General features: G+C 42.6%; 1 protein-coding gene and 1 pseudogene across 3 annotated transcripts in view; both read right to left on the bottom strand.

Annotated features, from left to right (window-relative positions):
* Window positions 1-237: 237 nt before the first annotated feature.
* Window positions 238-2,352, bottom strand: LOC308423400 (large ribosomal subunit protein uL16-like; annotated as a pseudogene). The gene is made up of 2 exons: window positions 2,311-2,352; window positions 238-1,079 (listed from the first exon to the last, which is right to left on the bottom strand). The product of its transcript is annotated as a large ribosomal subunit protein uL16-like (transcript).
* A 6,880-nt stretch (window positions 2,353-9,232) lies between these two features.
* Window positions 9,233-19,453, bottom strand: part of CCDC192 (coiled-coil domain containing 192) — a gene marked incomplete at both ends in the record, with an annotated part of 188,888 nt that continues 178,667 nt past the window's right edge. Inside the window, one exon of one of the 2 annotated variants that reach the window (XM_080919879.1) lies at window positions 9,233-9,435. In XM_080919879.1, the coding sequence (XP_080776005.1) occupies window positions 9,233-9,435 (203 nt within the window). The remainder of the gene's footprint in view (window positions 9,436-19,453) is intronic. The other variant, XM_080919880.1, reaches the window with a different exon arrangement.

Here is a 19,453-nt window from a genome sequence, read left to right as displayed (position 1 = left end):
ACTGTGTCACTTTTTCCACCCTCTCTTAGTTGCTCTTAAGCATTTAATGAAGTTTTATCGTTACAGCTAACTCATCTGGCTCTGTTTAGGCAGTTAAACTGGGAAGTGAGTACCCACAGCAAACTAAGAGGTGATGAACATTCTCAAGCAAAGGGTTCAAAGTAAGAACCCTGGACTAAGGTTGTTACCCACCAATATGATAGATTTGTGAAATAAAGCGTGATGTATTACAGGGTTTCACAAACCTCTCTTGGAGCAGAACTCTGAAAGGATGGATTTAAAAAAACCGTTTAGGTAAAGATGTGGTGTCTTTTCAGGTTGCACTTTTGAATGGGAGAGTTTTTTTCTCCAAGACTGGATGAGATTTATTACTGAACATGATTTGGTAGAGTATAGGAGAGGACTGTGAGGGCCTTCAGGAATGCAGGGCTTGTCCAGGGAACCATGACTGGGGATATATTTGACACTATGGCCATCAGGGGTGAGCTGCTTCTCAACAACCATGTCTTCAAATTCACCCGCATTCAACGTGGTGAAGCCCCACTTCTCTGAGATGTGGATCTTCTGGCAGCCAGGGAAATTGAACTTGGCTCCATACAGAACCTCAGTCACATGTTCCTTATTCTGCGGCTTGGTACGGATGGACAGGATGACCTGGCCAATGTGAACCCCGGCCACCGTGCCCTGGGGCTTCCCAATGGCACCAAGCATACCTGTCTGGAGCCTGTCAGCTCCAGTGCAGGACAACATCTTGTCGATACAAATGACATGGAAAGGGTGGAGCCTCACCAGGATATGAAAGCCATCCTTGCCACAACTCTTTACCATGTATCAGTTGGAGCAAATACAGGCAGCCTCCAGTGTTTCAGGAGAGAGCTGTTCATATTCATCTGACACCATGTGGCCACAAAGTAGGAATTCATCAAAGTAGAAATAAATTCATTCAACTCATTTGCTTTCTTCCCTCCCAAGTCAATGATGTGGACCTCAGCATCAGGGACACCAAGGCAGAAATGAGACTTTGGGTATGTCCTGCTCTTACAGTACCGGTAATTTAGGGTCGATGAGTGGTGGAATGTCTTTTGAAAGAAATTCAGTTTGTCCTTCCATTTTCACAATAGAAAAATTGCATGGGTTCAGGACTTATCACTGAATGGGACGCTGGCCATGACAAAAGAGGGAGAGTTTTAATAATATGGCTCATGAGAATTTCAGTGAGAAAAGTCAACTCTGTATGGATTCCCTTTTTTAAATCATTATCTTTTAAGGCTTTTGAGAATTGATGCTCAGCTTCAGTCCTACCAGGGGGGCAAGAACTTCAACCAGTTATCCAGGGTCTTCAACAGCCTGGCCTCGCACAGTCTGTTCTGCAACGATGCTCAATCCTCTCTACTCCTAGGCACTGTGGTCCTGTAAGGTCTGCTGCTGGCCTCATCCAAACCAAGCAAGTGTACGGGACTTCAGCAGGGTCTGATGTCTCTGGCCCCAGATTCTACCCTGTATGATATCCTGTGTGGCTGGTTCCTTACACACCCCTTCCACATCTTAAGGTCATGACAAGATGCAGCAATAAATAGAGGAAACAAATTCCTGTCTCCTCATGTTCCTGTTAAAGGTGTGTTCTCTGTTCTTCATTCCCCAATTAAATTCTCTTGATGTGGGAATAGAATGGGAGAAATATAGAGAGAAGTGTGTACCAATAATCCAGAGGGAAAGTTCTTTTTGATACAGAATAGTAAATGATGGCTACATTTATTTATTAATATTTACTTACTTATTTTTAGCAAAGGTTCCATGAGATTTGGGAGCCCTGGTTAACATATTTTTTAATGGTGCTTTTTTAGAATAAATATGTTCAGAGAGGTTTATATTCTGAGTGTAATATAATATAATATCCACCCTATAATAAGAAAGTAAGTCTCAAGCCTGCTTCTGAACACACTGTCCTTTTAACAGAGCAATTCCTCTCATTGCTCTAAACCAGGGGTCAGCAAGCGTTTTCTGCCAAATAGTAAGTAATTTAGATGCATTTATTGTCTAATCAGATGAGAATGGCTGTATTTTAAGAATATGATCCCTAGACAGTAAGTGTTGAATTTCATGTAACTTTGTGTCACCAACACTGATCTCATTAGAATAAGATTGTCTAGAGCACAGGAGCACTCTAAACTGCCCAGGCCGTGCAAAATCCAGTAACACCCAGATTTGGCCCGTGGTTGTAGTTCCTCAGTTTTCTTGTGTGTAACTCATCAGGACAAGAGGCAAAATGTATTTCTCTCCTTTCTGATATGCTGCACAGAAAAGCCATGCCTCCAGGTTGAAGGTAAACGCATCTGGACACACAGACGTCATGGTGTATCATTTGACTGAGTGTGCTTGTGTTGATGAGAATGGATGTCCGTAGGCAATGGGGACTTCTTCCTGTCTTCAGAAAAATGCATGTCTGGTGACCTCTCACCTACTTACCTGTGCTCAGAGAGTGGGGCAAAGGGCATCCTCTGACAGAATTCCACTCTTCGTCTAAGAAAACTCAGATGAAGAAGATGCAGTGGACTCTCAGTCAAGGTTTTTTTTTTCATGTCTGCCCTTTCTTTGTCACAAGTTTGGCATGTTCATTAACATGGAGTCTGACATGTAATTTACTCATTTTGAATATATGTTAAATTTATATGTATGTGCCTCATTCATAAGTCAAAAGCTCAAAATGCTGAAATTCATGGAATTAGCAATTTACAACCTACTATACAACTGTAATTCATCAGGGACGACAGAGCCATTTATTTATAGGGCCAGGTAGGTAAGTCATCTATCTTAAGCAGTCATGGCTAAGACTATAGGCGATAATGGGACCCTTTGTAAACTGTAGGATGTAGCCTATACGCTTCTCAGAAATATTTATTTTACAACAACAAAGAAAAGCCCAATGAGTAAACAGGAACGAATCCTTCTCTCCCTCCTTCCCTCTCTTCCCCTCCCTTCTTTCCATTCTTCCTTCATCTGTTAGGATCTATTGAGCCTAGGTCTTCATGCATCCTAGACAAGCACTCTACCTTCTTGATAACTCTGCAGCCCCCAGACGTTGTTCTCATTGAACCAAACAGGTTGATCAGCCGGATGTGTGCAGCTTTTCATCTCTAAATCATAGTTGGGATCAAGTTTGAAAAAGAAGATACCCTTGGCAAATTATTGTTCTAAATGTGGAATAGAGATTGTTTTGAGAAAGACAACAGACAAAGAAGATCTTTGATGAAGAACCTCAGAGGGGATGTAGGAGGGAAGGTGTGCTTGCCTAGGGCTGTATGTTTTGGTCCTGGCATTTTCTAGTGATAATGTTGGGAGTTGTTGTCTAACTGAAACCATCTTTGTGAGAAAGAAACAAAGTAACTCAACTTGAAAATGTTTCAATCAATTGTGTACTACTATGAAAATGTCAGTTATATATTTATAGTCATAGTTCATGCTTTTCAGTGCTTATTTGTTTGTTTGTTTGTTTTTCAGCAGCAACTGGGTATTGTTAAGCAACGACTGGAATGCTTATACAGCACGCCAGTATAAAGCTGAGGTAGCATTGGCTTTTGCTAGCTAGCCAGGATCATGCAGAGCAAATAGCTTGTGCTAGGCTGGCTCACTTGGCTGCCATCTTTGTTGGGATAGCATCAGTCAATGAAGAGAACTAGCACCAGATAACAAATCTGTAATGCAACAGTGAGTAGCCTAGGCAAGATAATCACAAATTCTAGTCTTAGCTACATAGCAACTCTCTGCATATTAAAAATACAATGCTGTCAGGTCACATGCTCTGTGGTCCCCCATTTAAGGACAGGACTTGGATTTGAATGTTAAGGGTCACTCTTTTCTAGATAAGCAAACATCAAACAAGCAAAAAACATGCAAATGTTCCTAATGGATATGGCTGGACAATCCAGATCCTCCCACCAAAGGCTTGGATTACTAAATGTGTATTCAGTATCTGGCTTTGGAGATGCTTTCCCTGAGAATCTGGGGAAAAAAGCACTAGTTTTGTTTATTTTCTTTTCTTTTCTTTTTTAACCATAAAACCATAATTTCATTAGGTGTGGGAAACTTTGTGACTAGCCCTGTTTTTGCCGTCAACTTTGTTCCAGAACACACCCCCTTTCATTTTACAAAGTTTCATTTCCTATTGAACTTGATTCGCCTCTATTAACAGGAATGCTCTCTTGTGTCTGGGAACTCTTGACAAAAAAATGTTGTAAGAGTTATTCTTTATAGATTTGGTTGGGTTTCCCCTCCTTCCACCCCCTCTGTCTCCCTCCCTCCCATCTTCCTTCCTAATGAGGTTAGAACTCATGCTATACACACACTGAGCTGTTGCAGTTTTTTTTTTTTTTTTTTCAAATTCCAAGTCAATATGATCAGACCTTTTGAATCCTACACTTTGGTTTTCCAAGTCTTCAAAACAGAAAGAAAGAAAAATTTAAGATTGGATGGACGGTATGCTGTTTAAGAACGTACACCACTCTTCTTGAGGACCCCAGCTCTGTTCCTAGCACCCACATCAGGCATACTGCAGCCTTCTGTAACTTCAGGTCTAGGGCATCTGATACCCTTTTAGACTTTGAGGAGACCTTCACTTCCACATACCCACACACAGACCACAAACATATACATATAATCAAAGATAAAAAAGTAAACTTTAAATACATTTTAAAAACTACTTGGTAGGGGTGCTGAAAAAAAATGGCTCCATGGTTAAGAGCACTGGCTGTTCTTCCAGAGATCTGAGGTGTGGCCTTGTTTGAGTAGTTGTATCATTGTAGATGTGGACTTTAATACCCTTGTCCTAGCTGCCTGAAAGTCAGTCTTCCACTAGCAGTTTTCAGATGAAGATATAAAACTCTCATCTCTGCCTGCATCATGCTTGCCTGGATGCCACCATGTTTACTGCCTTGTTGATACTGGACTGAACCTCTGAAGCTGTAAGAGTTGTCTTGGTCATGGTGTCTGTTTACAGTAGTAATACCCTAACTAAGACAAGGGGCCCCTTTACTTACCCATACCCACATACAGATCACACACATATACATGTAACTAATAAAAAAGTAAATCTTTAAACAAAAATTTAAAACTACTTGGTGGGGGTACTGAAGAAATGGCTCCATTGTTAAGAGCACTGGTTGTCCTTCCAGAGGTCCCAAGTTTGATTCCCAGCACTTACATGGTGGTTCACGTCTGTCGGTGACTCCAGTTCCAGGGGATCTCTCTTCTGGTCTCTGTGGGCAGTAGGCATATATGTGGTACACAGACATACATGAAGGCAAAACATCTATATACATTGAATAAAAATAACATAATAAAGTTTCTGGGGCCTGCAGGGCTTTGGGATTGACCTTTCTGGGATGACAGGGAATGAAGACAAAGATGGGTTCTGGGGTTGGGCAGGCATGTGTTCTGATGGATATGTACCAGCACACCGACTCTCAGCACACTCACTAGTAACAGTGGAGGTAGGAAGAGGGTCATCTAATCTCTATAGGGGGCTTCTATAGGAGATCAGTCTCAGCTGCAGTCAACCTGGAGAAAGGAGCTTTGGAATATATTTTCTGTGTAGTTTTTCGACCAGGGACCAAGGGCCAGAAGCCAGGGAGCAGGGACCAGGAACCAAGGACCAGGGGCCAGTGATCAGAAATTAAGAATTAGGGACCAGGGACCAAGGACCAGGGACCAGGGTGGCACCTTGCTGTTCCTTTGAGCCTAGCCTGGGTAAGGCTTTGCAATTCCCATGAAATCAAGGTGTTGTGATCTTTGACATGTTTGTGCTTGGATCAGCAGTACATATTCACTCAGGATTTCTTCTGCCCACCACAAGCAAAAAATAAAATACTTTGGGGATAGTTTTATTCTTGCATTTGTGACTTGTCAAGTAAATATAGTTTTGATGTAGGCTTGTGGAATCTACCAACATTTCTCTATTCATTCTGTTAAAGCAAAAATTCCTTACATTAGCATAATGTAGAAGAAAATAATTGGATCTGGGAGAAACCATGGGGCACTAGGTAATTAAAATTTGGTTGAATTCATTCTTTCCCAGAAATACATTTAGACTGATTGTTTTAAATTGTGGTTTCTTTGTTGTTATTGGAACTGAATCCTCATTTGTATTTTTGGGCTAATGACTTAATTTATGTTAATTTTTAAAGTTTATTACTTTAAAACAATTTTATCTTGCTATGAACATATGTGGGAGCATTTGAAACAATAATGAAATGAAATGATTGTTAATTACATTTACTTAGATTCACTATGTATCTCCGAATTCAATTTAGCTTTCTGAAAAAACTCATGATTAGTGAAAAGATATAATTAAAACTGTGTTTTTCTGAAAATGGTTTTAGAGTATTAAAATGACTTCAATTATTCATTAACAATTTTGTTCTCTGGATTTTATTATTTTGATGGTTACCTGCATATATAAAGCATGTATGATGTATGTATAATCTCCTGTGTGAGTTTGGTCCCTCCCACACACATGGAGAGGTCAGAGGCATGTGTGATGTATGTATAATCCCCTGTGTGAGTTTGGTTCCTCCCACACACATGGAGAGGTCAGAGGGCACTCTTGGGTATCGATCTCAGCTTTATATCTGTCTTGTTACCACAATGTCACCAGCACACATTAGCCTATTTATATTTAGACTAAACCCCACCTTCAGATTTGAAGATGACACAGACCTGAATCAAGACCAAGTTCTTATAAAGATCATTTTCAGAGTACAATTACCCTTGATGCTTTTCTCTTCAGGGGCTGGTGTCTGCACACGTGGAGGTGACAGGCTCAATTAATCACCAATTGCAGGTCTGTCCCTCCTGTCACTCATGTCCACTCTGCACTGCTTTCATGCCGAGCTAGCCTGGACATGAAATTGATGGAGAGCTTAACACGGGCCCTTGTAAGATAGGATGTGGTTTCCTCTGTCTTGTTCTCCCCTCCTTTCTTATCATCCTTAGTCCCCTAGGGGCTTAAGGCAATCTTTCACAAAATAAGGAGGTGGAAGCATTAGCACGTTAACGTCACGTATCAAAATAAGATGTGGCTTATCCTGGGGAATGCTCCATTCTTTCCAGAAGGTGAAGGGTTAAAGATATCTCTCATAAACACACAGAGAGGAAGGAGATACCAACCCTCAGCATCACTGATGTGTCAGGGGCAATGTTAGAGCCAGAGCTGGCACATGTAGCTGGTATTAAAGATCATGGAGCTAAACTGAGGTGATCATACTACTCAGGTTGATGAGAAGGTACTAGAGAAGGGGCATCAGAAGGTAAGTCTGTAGGGCTGGTGTAGATACCTCAGAAAGGTAAAGAAGTGCTGTCAGCTGCTTCTCAGACTCTGCACTCATGACCAGTAAACTGAGTTGGTCTTATCTCTGACATTAAACAACACAGGCACACAGGTACACAGACACACAGACACACAGACACATAGACACAGACACACAGAAGTACTTACAGACATACACACAGACACACAGGCATAGACACACAGACACACGTAGCTTTTATATATGAAGTGAGATTATGTTCAAATATAGGAGGATCACAGCTCAGCATGAAACCTAAAAAACTGGTCAGATATGATTTTAGAAAACAAATTACTTTGTACTTTTCTTTGCATGAATACCTAGAATCTCAAAGCTATCATATGTCTATAATAAGCTTCATTAGTTCCTAAGCTTCATTAGCTCCTTTAAAGAGAAAAGAAGGGGAAGAGAAGAGAGGGGAAGAAAGAGGGGAAGGAAGAAGGGAGGGAAAGGGCAGGAAATCTGGTTTGGAAACTGTCTTCTGCATTGTCAGGACACACAAATAGACTGTACACTCTGCTAATAGTACTGGTCTCATTCCAGCTTGCAAGGAGCAATTGCCCATGAATCAGGAAGTAAGTGGATAAAATTTGTGTTTGGAGCCTACCTAAAAGTTGTCATCTTGAATTTTCCTCACAAGGATATTTCTGGCTCTTTAGAATATGTGTTTCTGGTCTAACACCAAAGGGCAGGGCTCCACATTCATAAGGACTGCTCAACAAATGTGAGGCCCTTCTTTACAGCAGGCAGGCAGGCTCCCCACCCCTGGGCTCTCTCCTGTTCTCTGCTATTTCCCATCTCTAAAATCACCATATTTAAGAAGGCTTTCATATGTATTTGAGTTCCTTGCTTATAAAAGATTATCTTAGTGTGCTGTGCTCTGACATCTGTTTGTTGAACTAGATCAATTGCATCGAGGGTGGCTTGGCATGAAGTTCATGGACCGGGAGAGTTAGGTTCTGAAATCTCTCATTAGTGCCCTTTGTGTAGGATGGATCTCTTGAGTGGGAGGCTGGGAGAGGAACATGACAGGGTTCCTTGCATCCCCCCCCCCCCCCATAACAGGTTGCTTCCCATTGCCTGTGTGGATGTTTTCTCTGCCATCAATTTACACTGCCTTGTGGTCACCCTAACAGAAGTGTCTGTTTTCCTTTTGACTTAGGTTCCCCCCCCCCCAAGGGGGTAAAATCAGTGTTGTGTGTTTCTCAGAGAGATACTCTCCAGAACCTTTCCCCAAAGGACCACAGCTCTGATTCATTTTTTTAAAATTGCTTCAACAATATTTTGCTTTTACTCTTGCTAATGCTCATAAAATTCATGCCATAAAGAAATAAACTTTAGAGGACATGAGAGGACAGACCGCGTAGCATGTTCTCTCTTGCAGTGAGTTTGCTTTTCTGTGCACTGAGCTTGAGTTCTGTGCTCTTGAGTTGTGCCCCACCTTGAAGCTGACCCTTCAGCACACTCTCCTTTCACAAGCAGTACTGCACAAAAGGATACTTAGCATCCTTTCTTCACGGTGTGGCAAAGTTCTAGTAAGAGGACAGTTACCAAACTCTTGCCAGCTGCCTAGTTCTGTTTTTCCCTCCCATAGTGTCACCCAGAAATGTCCAAAGACACAGCCCTCCACTGCTGAGGGGTAGACACTTTCAGGGGGTGCTTCTGAAGGTTCCTCTCTATGTATTTCTTCTAGTGTGAACACTGTAGGTGATGCTCAAACCCGTAAACTTGAACTGGACAGATTATTGGGGTTTTAGACTCCACCTTGATGACACCTCCTAAACTTTATTGTCACATGGGAAATCATCACGCTCCTCATCAGAGGCCACTGGAATGCTCCTGTCCTCGTTGTATACAGTGGGGGATTCTTGTAAGTCTTCTGTGATTCTATCTTAATCTTGGGGAAACTGGGAACTGCGCTCAGCTTCCAGCTCCTTGATCTTCTTTTCCTTTTCTGCTAAGACGTCTTCGAGCTGAGTGATCTTCTCAGCCTGAAGGGATAGTTGGCTGGACAGCTGCATAATCAGGGTGACCTTTCCGTCGCTTTCTTCCACAGGTGGGAGACCTCCATAGCGCACCTCCACTGAGTTGGTTGCTAAAGCAAAACAAACAAACAAGAAAAGAAGAAAGTAATTTTCTGTCAGAGTTCTTAGAACTCAGAGAGCAAAGATGAAAACGCTTTATTCCGCACGTTCTCACGAGACAGCCCAGATGTTGCATCATCTGGTAAGACACACTGAGAGTGGAATCCAGATTCCCGTGGGAAGAGAGATTTGGGGTGCTCATGAAAGAACTTGAAAGTCTTTGGAAAGAAGCATCAGTCCTTGCAAACTATATATACATTTCCCTTTCAATTAACTGTGGGAATGAGCCAATCTTGAAAATACAAGCCCACAAAGAATCATTCATAAGATTCTTGATAAAGGAAATATGCTTCAAATTATCCTTTACATGCCTGAAAATCAATAACAAAACTGGCCCTTGCTCCTTTGGACGATATGGTAATATGGAAAGACAAATTTCTCAGCCCAGGATTCTGAGTTACTAGGAGTATAATTTGGACCAGGGAATCATTGGCACCTTTTCCAGGAGTCCTGAATAATGAACCCCACTACTCAATCTATTGGCTTCTGTGGAGTAAACTCTATGTTATCAGACCTCAGAAATGCCATCCTCCTTACCACTCTGTACTTGAAATTTTTACCATCAAACTTCTCCGAGTTACACGAAAATCTGACTTAGGTATAACTAGTAAGGGATTTCAGGGGCTTGTATATCAGTTTATGGGTCATGGAGCCAACAGCATTCTGATCATCCTGATATATGGCTTCAATAGTTGATATAAATGGGAAGCCCATTGTTTTCTCCATTCTCAGTGAAGACAAGCCCAAGGACCAGATCTGATATACTCTTTTTTTTTTTAAATTAGATACTCTCTGTATTTACATTTGAAAGTTATTTCCTTCCCCTACCCTGAGCCCATCCCCCCCCCTCCACTTGTCTCTATGAAGGTGCACTCGCTCCTAATCACCCTCTCCACCTCAGTGCCTTGGCATTTCCTTAAATTGTGAAAACACACCCTCACTGGACCAAAGGCCTCTTCTCACATTGATGCCAGACATTGTTATCTTCAGATACATATGCAACTGGAGCCATGGGTCTCTCCATGTGTGCTCAATGGTTGGTGTTTTAGTCCATGGTAGTTCTGGAGGGTTTGGTTGGTTGATAATGTTGTTCTTCCCATGAGGTTGCAACCCTTACAGCTCCTTCAGTCTTTTCTTTAGCACCTTCATTGTGGGGTCCCTGTGTTCAGTCCGATGGTTACCTACAAGCATGCTTAGCTGTATCTGGATGACTCTGCTAGAGCCCCTGAGGAGGCATCCCTATTTGGTTCCTATCAATAAGTACTTCTTGGGGATCAGCAATAGTGCTTGGATTTGGTGGCTGCATATGGGCTGGATCCCCAGGTGAGGCAGCTGCGAACCATGGCTAAGCAGGTTTTCTATACAAGCCAGGTTCTGATGGCTATGCCTATCTTTCTAGCACTCAAGGGAATAAGACAGGAGCTGAAGGCCAGTTAGGGATACAGAGTGAGACTCTTACAACACACACATGCACACAACATACACACACACATATGCACACACACACACACACACACACACACACACACTATTGCTGCAAACCTATATCTGATATCCCCTCATCTTCTCTCTCTCTCTTTCTCTCTCTCTCTCTCTCTCCTGTGTGTGTGTGTGTGTGTGTGTGTGTTTCTCCAGGAAAAGAATCACCCAAATTTATTAGTGAATAAAAGTTAGGACCCTTCCTAAAAAATTTCTGGGGTGGGGAGAAGCTTAGGTACCTATAGCACAATGTTCAGCATCCTTATGAGTCACAAATGTGATGAGGGGACACCAAGCCATTCTTTGATTTTAGGAATTATTATTGCAAATATTTAAGTTTCAAGTATGTCTTGAAAATTTTAGTTCTTATTGTGTGAATTCCTAATGTTGATATTGAAGGACACAATAATTTGCTTTGCTCAACTCTCTTAAGTTAGAGAGCAGCAAAAGGGCAGGCGACACACTTAGTGGTTCACAGCACACACTAAGCATCTGCACCTGTATCCGGAAGCAAAACGTTTCTGCAGTTTCAGTTGCTATGGGATCTGACACCCTCAGATACCTTATGATACCCTCTTCTGGCCTCCACAGGCACTGGTGCACACACATGACATAGATTCACGGAGGCAGACAGGCAGGCACTCATGCATACACACAGAATAAAAAATATCTAAAAATAGTAAAACATAACATTTTAAAGAGTTTTTTCGCTCATTGTTTCTACAGTAAGCATATGCCTTCCAGCTCAAGAAAAGCTGCCCATATATCAGGAATCTTTCCTTAGACATCAACTTGATAATACTTAACTTGGAAAGAAGTGAAATATCTCATTATTATTTTTTTGCTGTTATTAAAGTAGCAATATTATTTTTGGGATCAGATAAAGCATGATGTTGAACAGATTAATTTTTTTTTGTGCCCCCTGAGAGTGGAGACCTGGAAATGCAGGTTTGGAATGGGTTCTTATGAGCTCAAGTAAGGTTCAACAGTAGTGGAAAAGAGGAGAAAAAAAATCACGGCAAGGTGAGGTATGTGGATAGAGGCTGAGAGGAGCAGGGTGTGAAGACCAAGCTTGGCAGCCCAGGGTGGTGGAGACAGATGTCTGGAGCTTCTACCCTTGTTCATGGTTGGCTGCTAACACCTTTCACTTTGACCCCTCTCTCAAATTTTTCTCCCTTCACCTTGTCCTTCACTGCCATGTGGAATGAAAAGCCAGGGAGTAATGCCACTCCAGAAGTCACCCTGGTCTCTCCATTTTTTCTCTTCTCTTTTCCCCAACCCCTTCATTCTCTCTAAGAGAAACGAAAGTAGAAATGGTGAAGGTTTTATATAGTCTGAAGAGAACCGGGGTATGCAGCATTGTAGATAAATACCTTGGTTGTCTGCTCCTAATGATAAATGGACAAAGTATAACAACCAGAGGCCTTACCTAGGTGGTGTGAGTTAGTTCATCTAAACTCTTGCTCTGAATGAGAACCAGAATAATAAGGGAAAGAGATGTAGAGACATGATGGGATCCAGATGCTTTAAAAAGGGATTACATACTGGGTGTCTTAGGCAATGGACATAGTTTTTCATAGTACTATAGGACGCACATCACACGGTGGGATATTTTGGCTTGTAGGTGCCCACCTTGGCTTGTAGGTGGCCCTTTGGTGGGGCGAGAGACTGGAAGTTCAATAGTATCCCTTCCTCTTTATCATCTTTGACACAGGGTCTTACATAGCTCAGACCAGACCCAGACATAAGATCATTCTGGCTCTGCCTTAAAAGAGCTGGGATTAGAGGTATGCACATACCCAAAGAGTATTTATCTTATTTTTATTTTTAAATTTGATGTATATGGGTGCTTTACCTTCATGTATGTCTGTGTAACACGTGGATGCAGGAAACTTAGAGGTAAGAAGAGGGTATCACATCGCCTGGGACTGGGGTTATAAATCTTTGTGAGCTGCCATATGTGTGGTGGGAATCGAACTCCAGTCTTCTGGAAGATTAACCAGTTCTCTTAACTATGGAGCCATCTCTCCAGCCATTGCTGTCTGTTCTTAAGGACAATGACAGCATCCATCACAAGGACTCTATCTCTCTTAACCTCAGCCAAACCTCAGCTTCTATCAGTCTTATTTCTGATTGTCATTGTGCTGGACAGCCAGCCTTCAACATAGAGTTCTTGGGAAGGCATCAATCAATCAATCTGTGGCTCAGAAAGATGACAATAAGGAAAGATCGAGAAAGATGAGCAAAGGAGGGCTGGCAAGAAACCTTAAGCTCTCTGCTGCATTGTTTTTCTGTACAAGATGCTGAGAGGGAGAAAAGCTAACGGGTATGAATGACGAAAGGGATGTTTCCTACACAAGTAATTTTATTGTTAATCACTTTAGGCATACAACACAGAAACATCTGTTCCCTTTCTGGTGTGTGGGGTTAGGACAGCCTCAGCTGTTGTTTCTTGCTTTCCTCTGTGTTTGAGATTGGATCTTTTGTGGTTTGCTACTATTCTATGTACCTCAGGCTAGCCCATGAGTTCCCAGAGATTCTCCCATCTCATGGAGGAGAGCTGGGGTTACAGATGTTTGCTCTCCATGAATTCTGGGAAGTACTCTAACCACTGAGTACTCCCAGCTTCCTACTTATCCAAAATGACAAAAGCTTTTGAAAACCTTCATTAAACTGAGGGAATACATGCACTGGCTGTCTTAAACATTGTCTTAGGCTCCCTGGTGTATTTTAATGCAACACTCATCATTACTTTTCCTTAACAGTAATCACTCCTTTGTAACAGAAGTTCTGTTACATAGAACTCAAAGGTTCTGACAGTTTACATGTCCCAAATCTCAAATACTTGCCATCTCTCAGACTTCTGCTAGCAGATCCACTCCATACCCTGATGTGCAAAGCCATACCTGCTTGTTCAAGGAGGCTCTTCCATCTGACCAAGAAAGCTAATGCTTCACTCCATACCCCGAGTTTCAAAGACAGAGACAGATGCAAGAAAGAACCTGTCTACCTGTGGGAGAGGCACAGACCTGACTAGCTACAGCCAGAGTGTGAACTTGTCACACTTGCAGGAGTTTTTGTCAGCATATGAGAGTTCTCCTTATTCCTCATTTCTGCCTAGAGGTGAATGGGCTAGGAGAGTAGCTCAGTGGTAGTGAGAATGCTTACCTGTACCCATGAGATCACATAGGCTCGATCCTCAGTCCCGAATGGAGCAAAAAAGACATCAGACAATAATAAAACTGAGAGTTAAAGATTACAGCAAGAAAAACATGAAAACAGGTGTTCACTTTATTGTGAAATATCTCCCAAATGTTCCTGTGCTGCATGCTTGAATTTAGCTGTTTCGTGTGGAAACAGTAGGAAATAAGAGTTATTTGGAGGAAGTAGGTTTTTGATGGCAAGCCTATATCCAGTTCCCAATTCCTTCTTTGCTCCCCACTTCTTGACGTTTATGAAATGAACAGCCTCCTCCCTGATAGGCTCCTACTGCCACAATGTTCCGCCCAAGCGTATGGCCTAGGTAAGCATGGACTGCATGCTTTGAAGTCAAGAGTCAACACAGAGCCTTCCTTCACAGCAACTTGAGAAGAGGGCTACATATGGGTGGTGGAAGTCAGGCATGTTTATTGGGGGTTAGAATGAGAAGTACAGGAGTGTCCTTGTGTCTGGCCTGAGCTGCTCACTTTTCTGGGTCAGCCTGGAACAACCAATAGCTAGCAGAGCTGTGACTTTTGCCTTTGGGTGGTTCCTTCTCACCCTTATGTCACTGCGCTCTTAGCAATGCCACCTCAAAAACATTATACAGAAATCGCCAACAGTGCCTCAGCAGATTATAGCAAAGGGAAATACACCAAAAGGAATATCTTAGAGCCTAAGAGTTGGGATGCGTTTTGAGAAGAGTCTGCGTTTGTTTGTAGCCATGACAGGAGTTCTGATAAGCTCCACGGTGATCCTCTAATCTGGCACCCCTCAGACTTTTCTTCTATTAGCCAGAGAACTGCAACCAAGGGGTAAAATCTGCAGTGTGTAGTTACTGAGGATACAAACACAGAGACAACGGACAGGTACAAAGCTGTCACAGACAGCCTGGGATGGGAGCAGGGCAAACCCACGGACGTGCAGTGGTCCAGGAGATCAGGAGACACGGGGCACGGAAACATCAACTAGTGAGCACAGGAGTTTCTATCATGCTGAATGGGGGCCGGTGAAAGGCTTTAAAGTACCCCATTGGTAAAGGAGGTGTCCCCTTTAAGGCCATTTGTTGCTGTCTCCTCCCAGGTATTTGGTTTATGAATCAAATGGCCCCAACAATGTGGCATTACTTTGTTTTTAGCTGGGGCACAAGTATCTTCTGTAGTCATATTTAGCTCCTTCATTTTTCCAGGAATTAGTGATTGGGCCTCTGTGCACAGAGCAGGATGATGCATTGAGGCTGGCTCCTGCAGCCATATTCTGCTATGGGGCATGGGAATGGCAGCCCTAAGTGAAGCCCTGAAGGATAGTCAGGATTAGCAAGAACAATTACCCCCACTGAGTACTCACTCCGACAGGTTTGCTGTTATGTTTTTCCTCTTTGTTTTTCAAGTGGATGCCGAGGCTGCCAAGTATTTACTCCATAAGAAAGACTGAGTGCTGAGGTGATTAAATACCTCATCCTAGAGTCACCCAGGATTACTGTTCAGCCTCTAAGACTGTGCCAGCCTCCTCCTCTGTACAAATGCCCATCCCTCTGAGTCACTCAGGGTTGGTTTTGAAAGCCCTGTATGCTTGTCAATGGCCATTGTAGAGTCAGGGTTCACCCCTTTTCATAGATGGGCTTCCCAGTTGGCACACTGGTTGGGCTACGTCTCTTACACACACACACACACACACACACACACACACACACACACACACACAAAATGAAGAAACAAAACTCTTCCTAATTTTTTATCTTTCTTAATAATCATTTGTGAATGAAAATTCTCTGAAAGATTTCTCACTGGGAAGGCATTTGTTTGTTTGTTGGTTGGTTTTGGTTGGTTTGAGACAGGTCTTTCTATGTAGCGCTGGCAGTCCTTAAACTCTCTGTGAAGACCAGGCTGGCCTTGAACTCAGAAAAGTCTCTATTTCACGAGTGCTGGGACTGCATATTAAGTCTACAACAAGGAAAACGTACTGTCATATTCTGTAACACGGAGTGCAGCATTTCTGAGCTGAATCTCTTTAAAAACAGACATGTAACAGAGAGGAGAGCTAACCTAGTAGGACCTGCTAGCCCTTCTGAGAACTGTAAGTTGGATTCTAGAAACTATGAACATGATTCCCAAATTTGACACCCGGGGACTTCACCAAACCAGACTTCAGCCTTGAAATTCTGTTCGGGTGGATGGATCAAAATGCCTGGAAATCCGTGTTTTCAAAAGCCTGCAGACCATTCTGATCAAGCAGGTTCCTGCTGACTTATACGAGAAGCACCTGGACTGAGCTTTTAACTCAAGCCTTACAACATAGGCCAGCAGACACGCAGGTAAGCTCTTCTTCACAAGACTGGAGAAGGAAAAGCATCTGTTATGGTCTTTGTGCCTCTCCTTGGCCATGCCGCACGGCTCTGCTTGTAAATGTTACTGGCTAACTGAATGCACACATGGTCCTCACAGCCTCTACCCTCATTCGATTAGACTGTATCTCAGAAACATCCCAATAGCTTATACTTGGCTAAATTATCTCCAGGCCATCTAGAGTAAGTGAAGAGTGTTGGAGGGTTTGTTTTGCTTCTGCTTGGTTCTGTTTTTGTGTTTGGGTGGTTCATTTCCATTCTCTGCAAAGAAGTCTCTTCCTGTGAGGAATGGATAGGGAAGAGAGAGAGGCTCCACAGGGCAGAGGAAGTGAGGATCATACCTTAGATGAAAAACATACTTTCTGGACTCCATGAGTGAGCCCCCTTTATCCCTAAAGCTTGCCACAGTCAGGCCACAGTCAGATAATATGCCCTTGAAGACTTAAGGATGTCATCACAGAAAGATGGAATGATACCTTGATGCCAGCTTGGGAAGGTGGTAATTGGGTTGAGAAACAATGAGACTGTATCACAGTTGATGATGCGAATCTCACATAGGTTGTTGGGGAAGCCAAACTATGGTATCCTGAAATGTAAGCATTTGACACAGTTCATGATGACTACTCAGACACAACCAACAAACGGTTCTTCGTTTTGTAAATGAAATTAGTATCTAAAAGGAAATTCTCATTGGTGGTTTACAAAACCAGTGCATGTAAATATGCTTTTCTACTGGCATTCTTTCTGCCTAGAAAGGGTCCTTTCTGAGGAAGAGATTGGGAGGGGAAAGAGTGGGGGTTGGGTGGAGGTAGGGGATCTGATACCTGGTCCAGTCAGAGAGCATCAGAAGTATGTTTCATTGGATCAATTCTCTGTCTAACAACATAGTCCTAAAAGGGGGAATTGCCCTTTTAGCATCCGAGAGCCTGCACCAACCTCCCATCTCTTCTAGAACCTAAGGCCTGTTGTTTTTGCTCAGGTCTGTGTAAGTGTCATCCGTCCAGACCTCTTTGTGCCTTGCATGCATCCACATATTCCTCCATGCTAACATTTGTTTTCTTGTTTTATGCCTACTGTCAGTTGTGTGTGCAAACTAAAATGATCAGAACTTCAGAGGGAATGAATGCATAGAAAACCCTCCTAAGCTCGTCAGTGGTAGGCAGTGATAGAAAAGTTCAAGGAGTTAGACCAAGTCCAGTCAGCAGAGGTCAATGCATATTTCACTCTGTGAGTTACTTCTATCACCGACAAAAATACCTGAGAGAAACAACTGGTGATAGGAAGCATGATTCATCTTCACAGAGTTCAAGTTCACCATGATAGGGAGGCAGAGGGAAGTAGGTCAGTCCTGGAGCTGCAGAAGTACATGACTGCTCTCCTTCACATGGTGACAGTCCCCACGTTAGAGAGCTCTGGACTGGGACTAGGAAAGGTATAGCCTTCAGAGAGGCCAGGATTGGGAGCAGGGTAGGCACATCCTTCAAAGGTGCAAACCTGGTAGGCCCACTTCTGCCAGGCAGGCTCAACTCTCACAAGGCTCCACACTCCATTCAAGTGTCTACCCACTAGGAGAAGGTGCTCACAACACCTACTATAATACCCATCTTCTGTTGGCTTGCCAATAGTACAGGTGTTCTGCTGGGGGAAGGTAAGGGCACATGGGTGAACTTGACTCTCATCCTCTTTCTAGAATTTGAGGTCTCGAGTCATTTCCAGATTGTACAGAACAGGCTCTTTCACAAAGTTAAAAAAGTCATAAACACTGTTAGCATCATGAGCTACTCTAGGAGAGAGTCAATCTAAGCAAAAGGGGGTTTTAACAAAACATTTTACTTCTTCCAGTGAGCAGATCCACAATGCACCTTTCAGAAAAGCTGAGTAATTGGTTGTTCAAAGAAAATAAAGAATAAGATGTAATGGTCCCTGTGCTGGCCAGAAGCCAGAGGTGAAAATGAACCCTGGTGAAAGGGTCAGAAAATTCATGGCGGAAGGAGACCTAGGAGACAATCTAAGGAACAAAAGGGAGAAAACAGTGGGTAGAGGTCGGTCTCTGTGCTTATGGGAAAAGGCATAGCAGGGACTCAAAGTCCATTGACATGACTTTCAAGTTTTTAGGGTCTATTGTCCCTGATCTCCTCTCCCCACCAGTGGCACATTAGGAAGGCCTATTTAGTTTGTGTGAGTTCATTTTCAGAAGACTTACGGTTTCTAGTGTGATGTCGCATTGAGACAAAACAATATTCTGGGAATGATGGCATTGGCACAGTTGATAACAACAAAGAACATTGGAGATTTTTCTTTTGAGAATAATATGATAAGTGACATGATTTTTTTTCTTATTAAATTTTGTTTATTTATGTAAGAAAAAAAGTAATTTTTATTTAGCTGACTTGACACTGCCAGCAACCCTGGCAACAGGATGAAGTCATATTTTCTGTACAAGTTTGAAGGCTGTGTACCATTTCCCTGCTCCATGAAGTTTTTCTCTTCCTTAACTCACACTCATTCCTCTCTGTCTTGAGATTAGTCTAAGGTAACAATGTTATCATGAACTTTACAGCCCACTAGGTGTGCTGTATGGTCTAGAGACAACACATCTTGGCTGAAGATTTTGTTTTTTAATTGGGCATAAGACACGATAAACTGCATTAATTTCTGTAGCAGCCAGGGGGTCACAAAGAATTTATTTATTTGGGGTATTCATTTACTTTGTTCTGAGCATTAAGTCCATGTGAATTGTGCCAGCCAAATAACACTTTCACATAGCTATCAGAGCAGATTCTCCAGGTGTGAGTGCTCCGTCACTGAGGCGTTTACTTGTATGAAACATTGGCCAGGGAAAGATATGAAGGCTCCACTCATACTTTTCAGCAAGCTGAGTACTTTGGAAACAGAGATATGGGGTTTGCAGAACAACACCCCTCTCAAAGATGTTTGTAATGATGTCC

The sequence above is a fragment of the Micromys minutus genome, assembly GCF_963924665.1.
Source record: "Micromys minutus genome assembly, chromosome: 8".
Taxonomy (NCBI): Eukaryota; Metazoa; Chordata; class Mammalia; order Rodentia; family Muridae; genus Micromys; species Micromys minutus.
The sequence above is the reverse complement of the archived record's forward strand: the minus strand, read 5'-3'. Positions and strand labels throughout refer to the sequence as shown.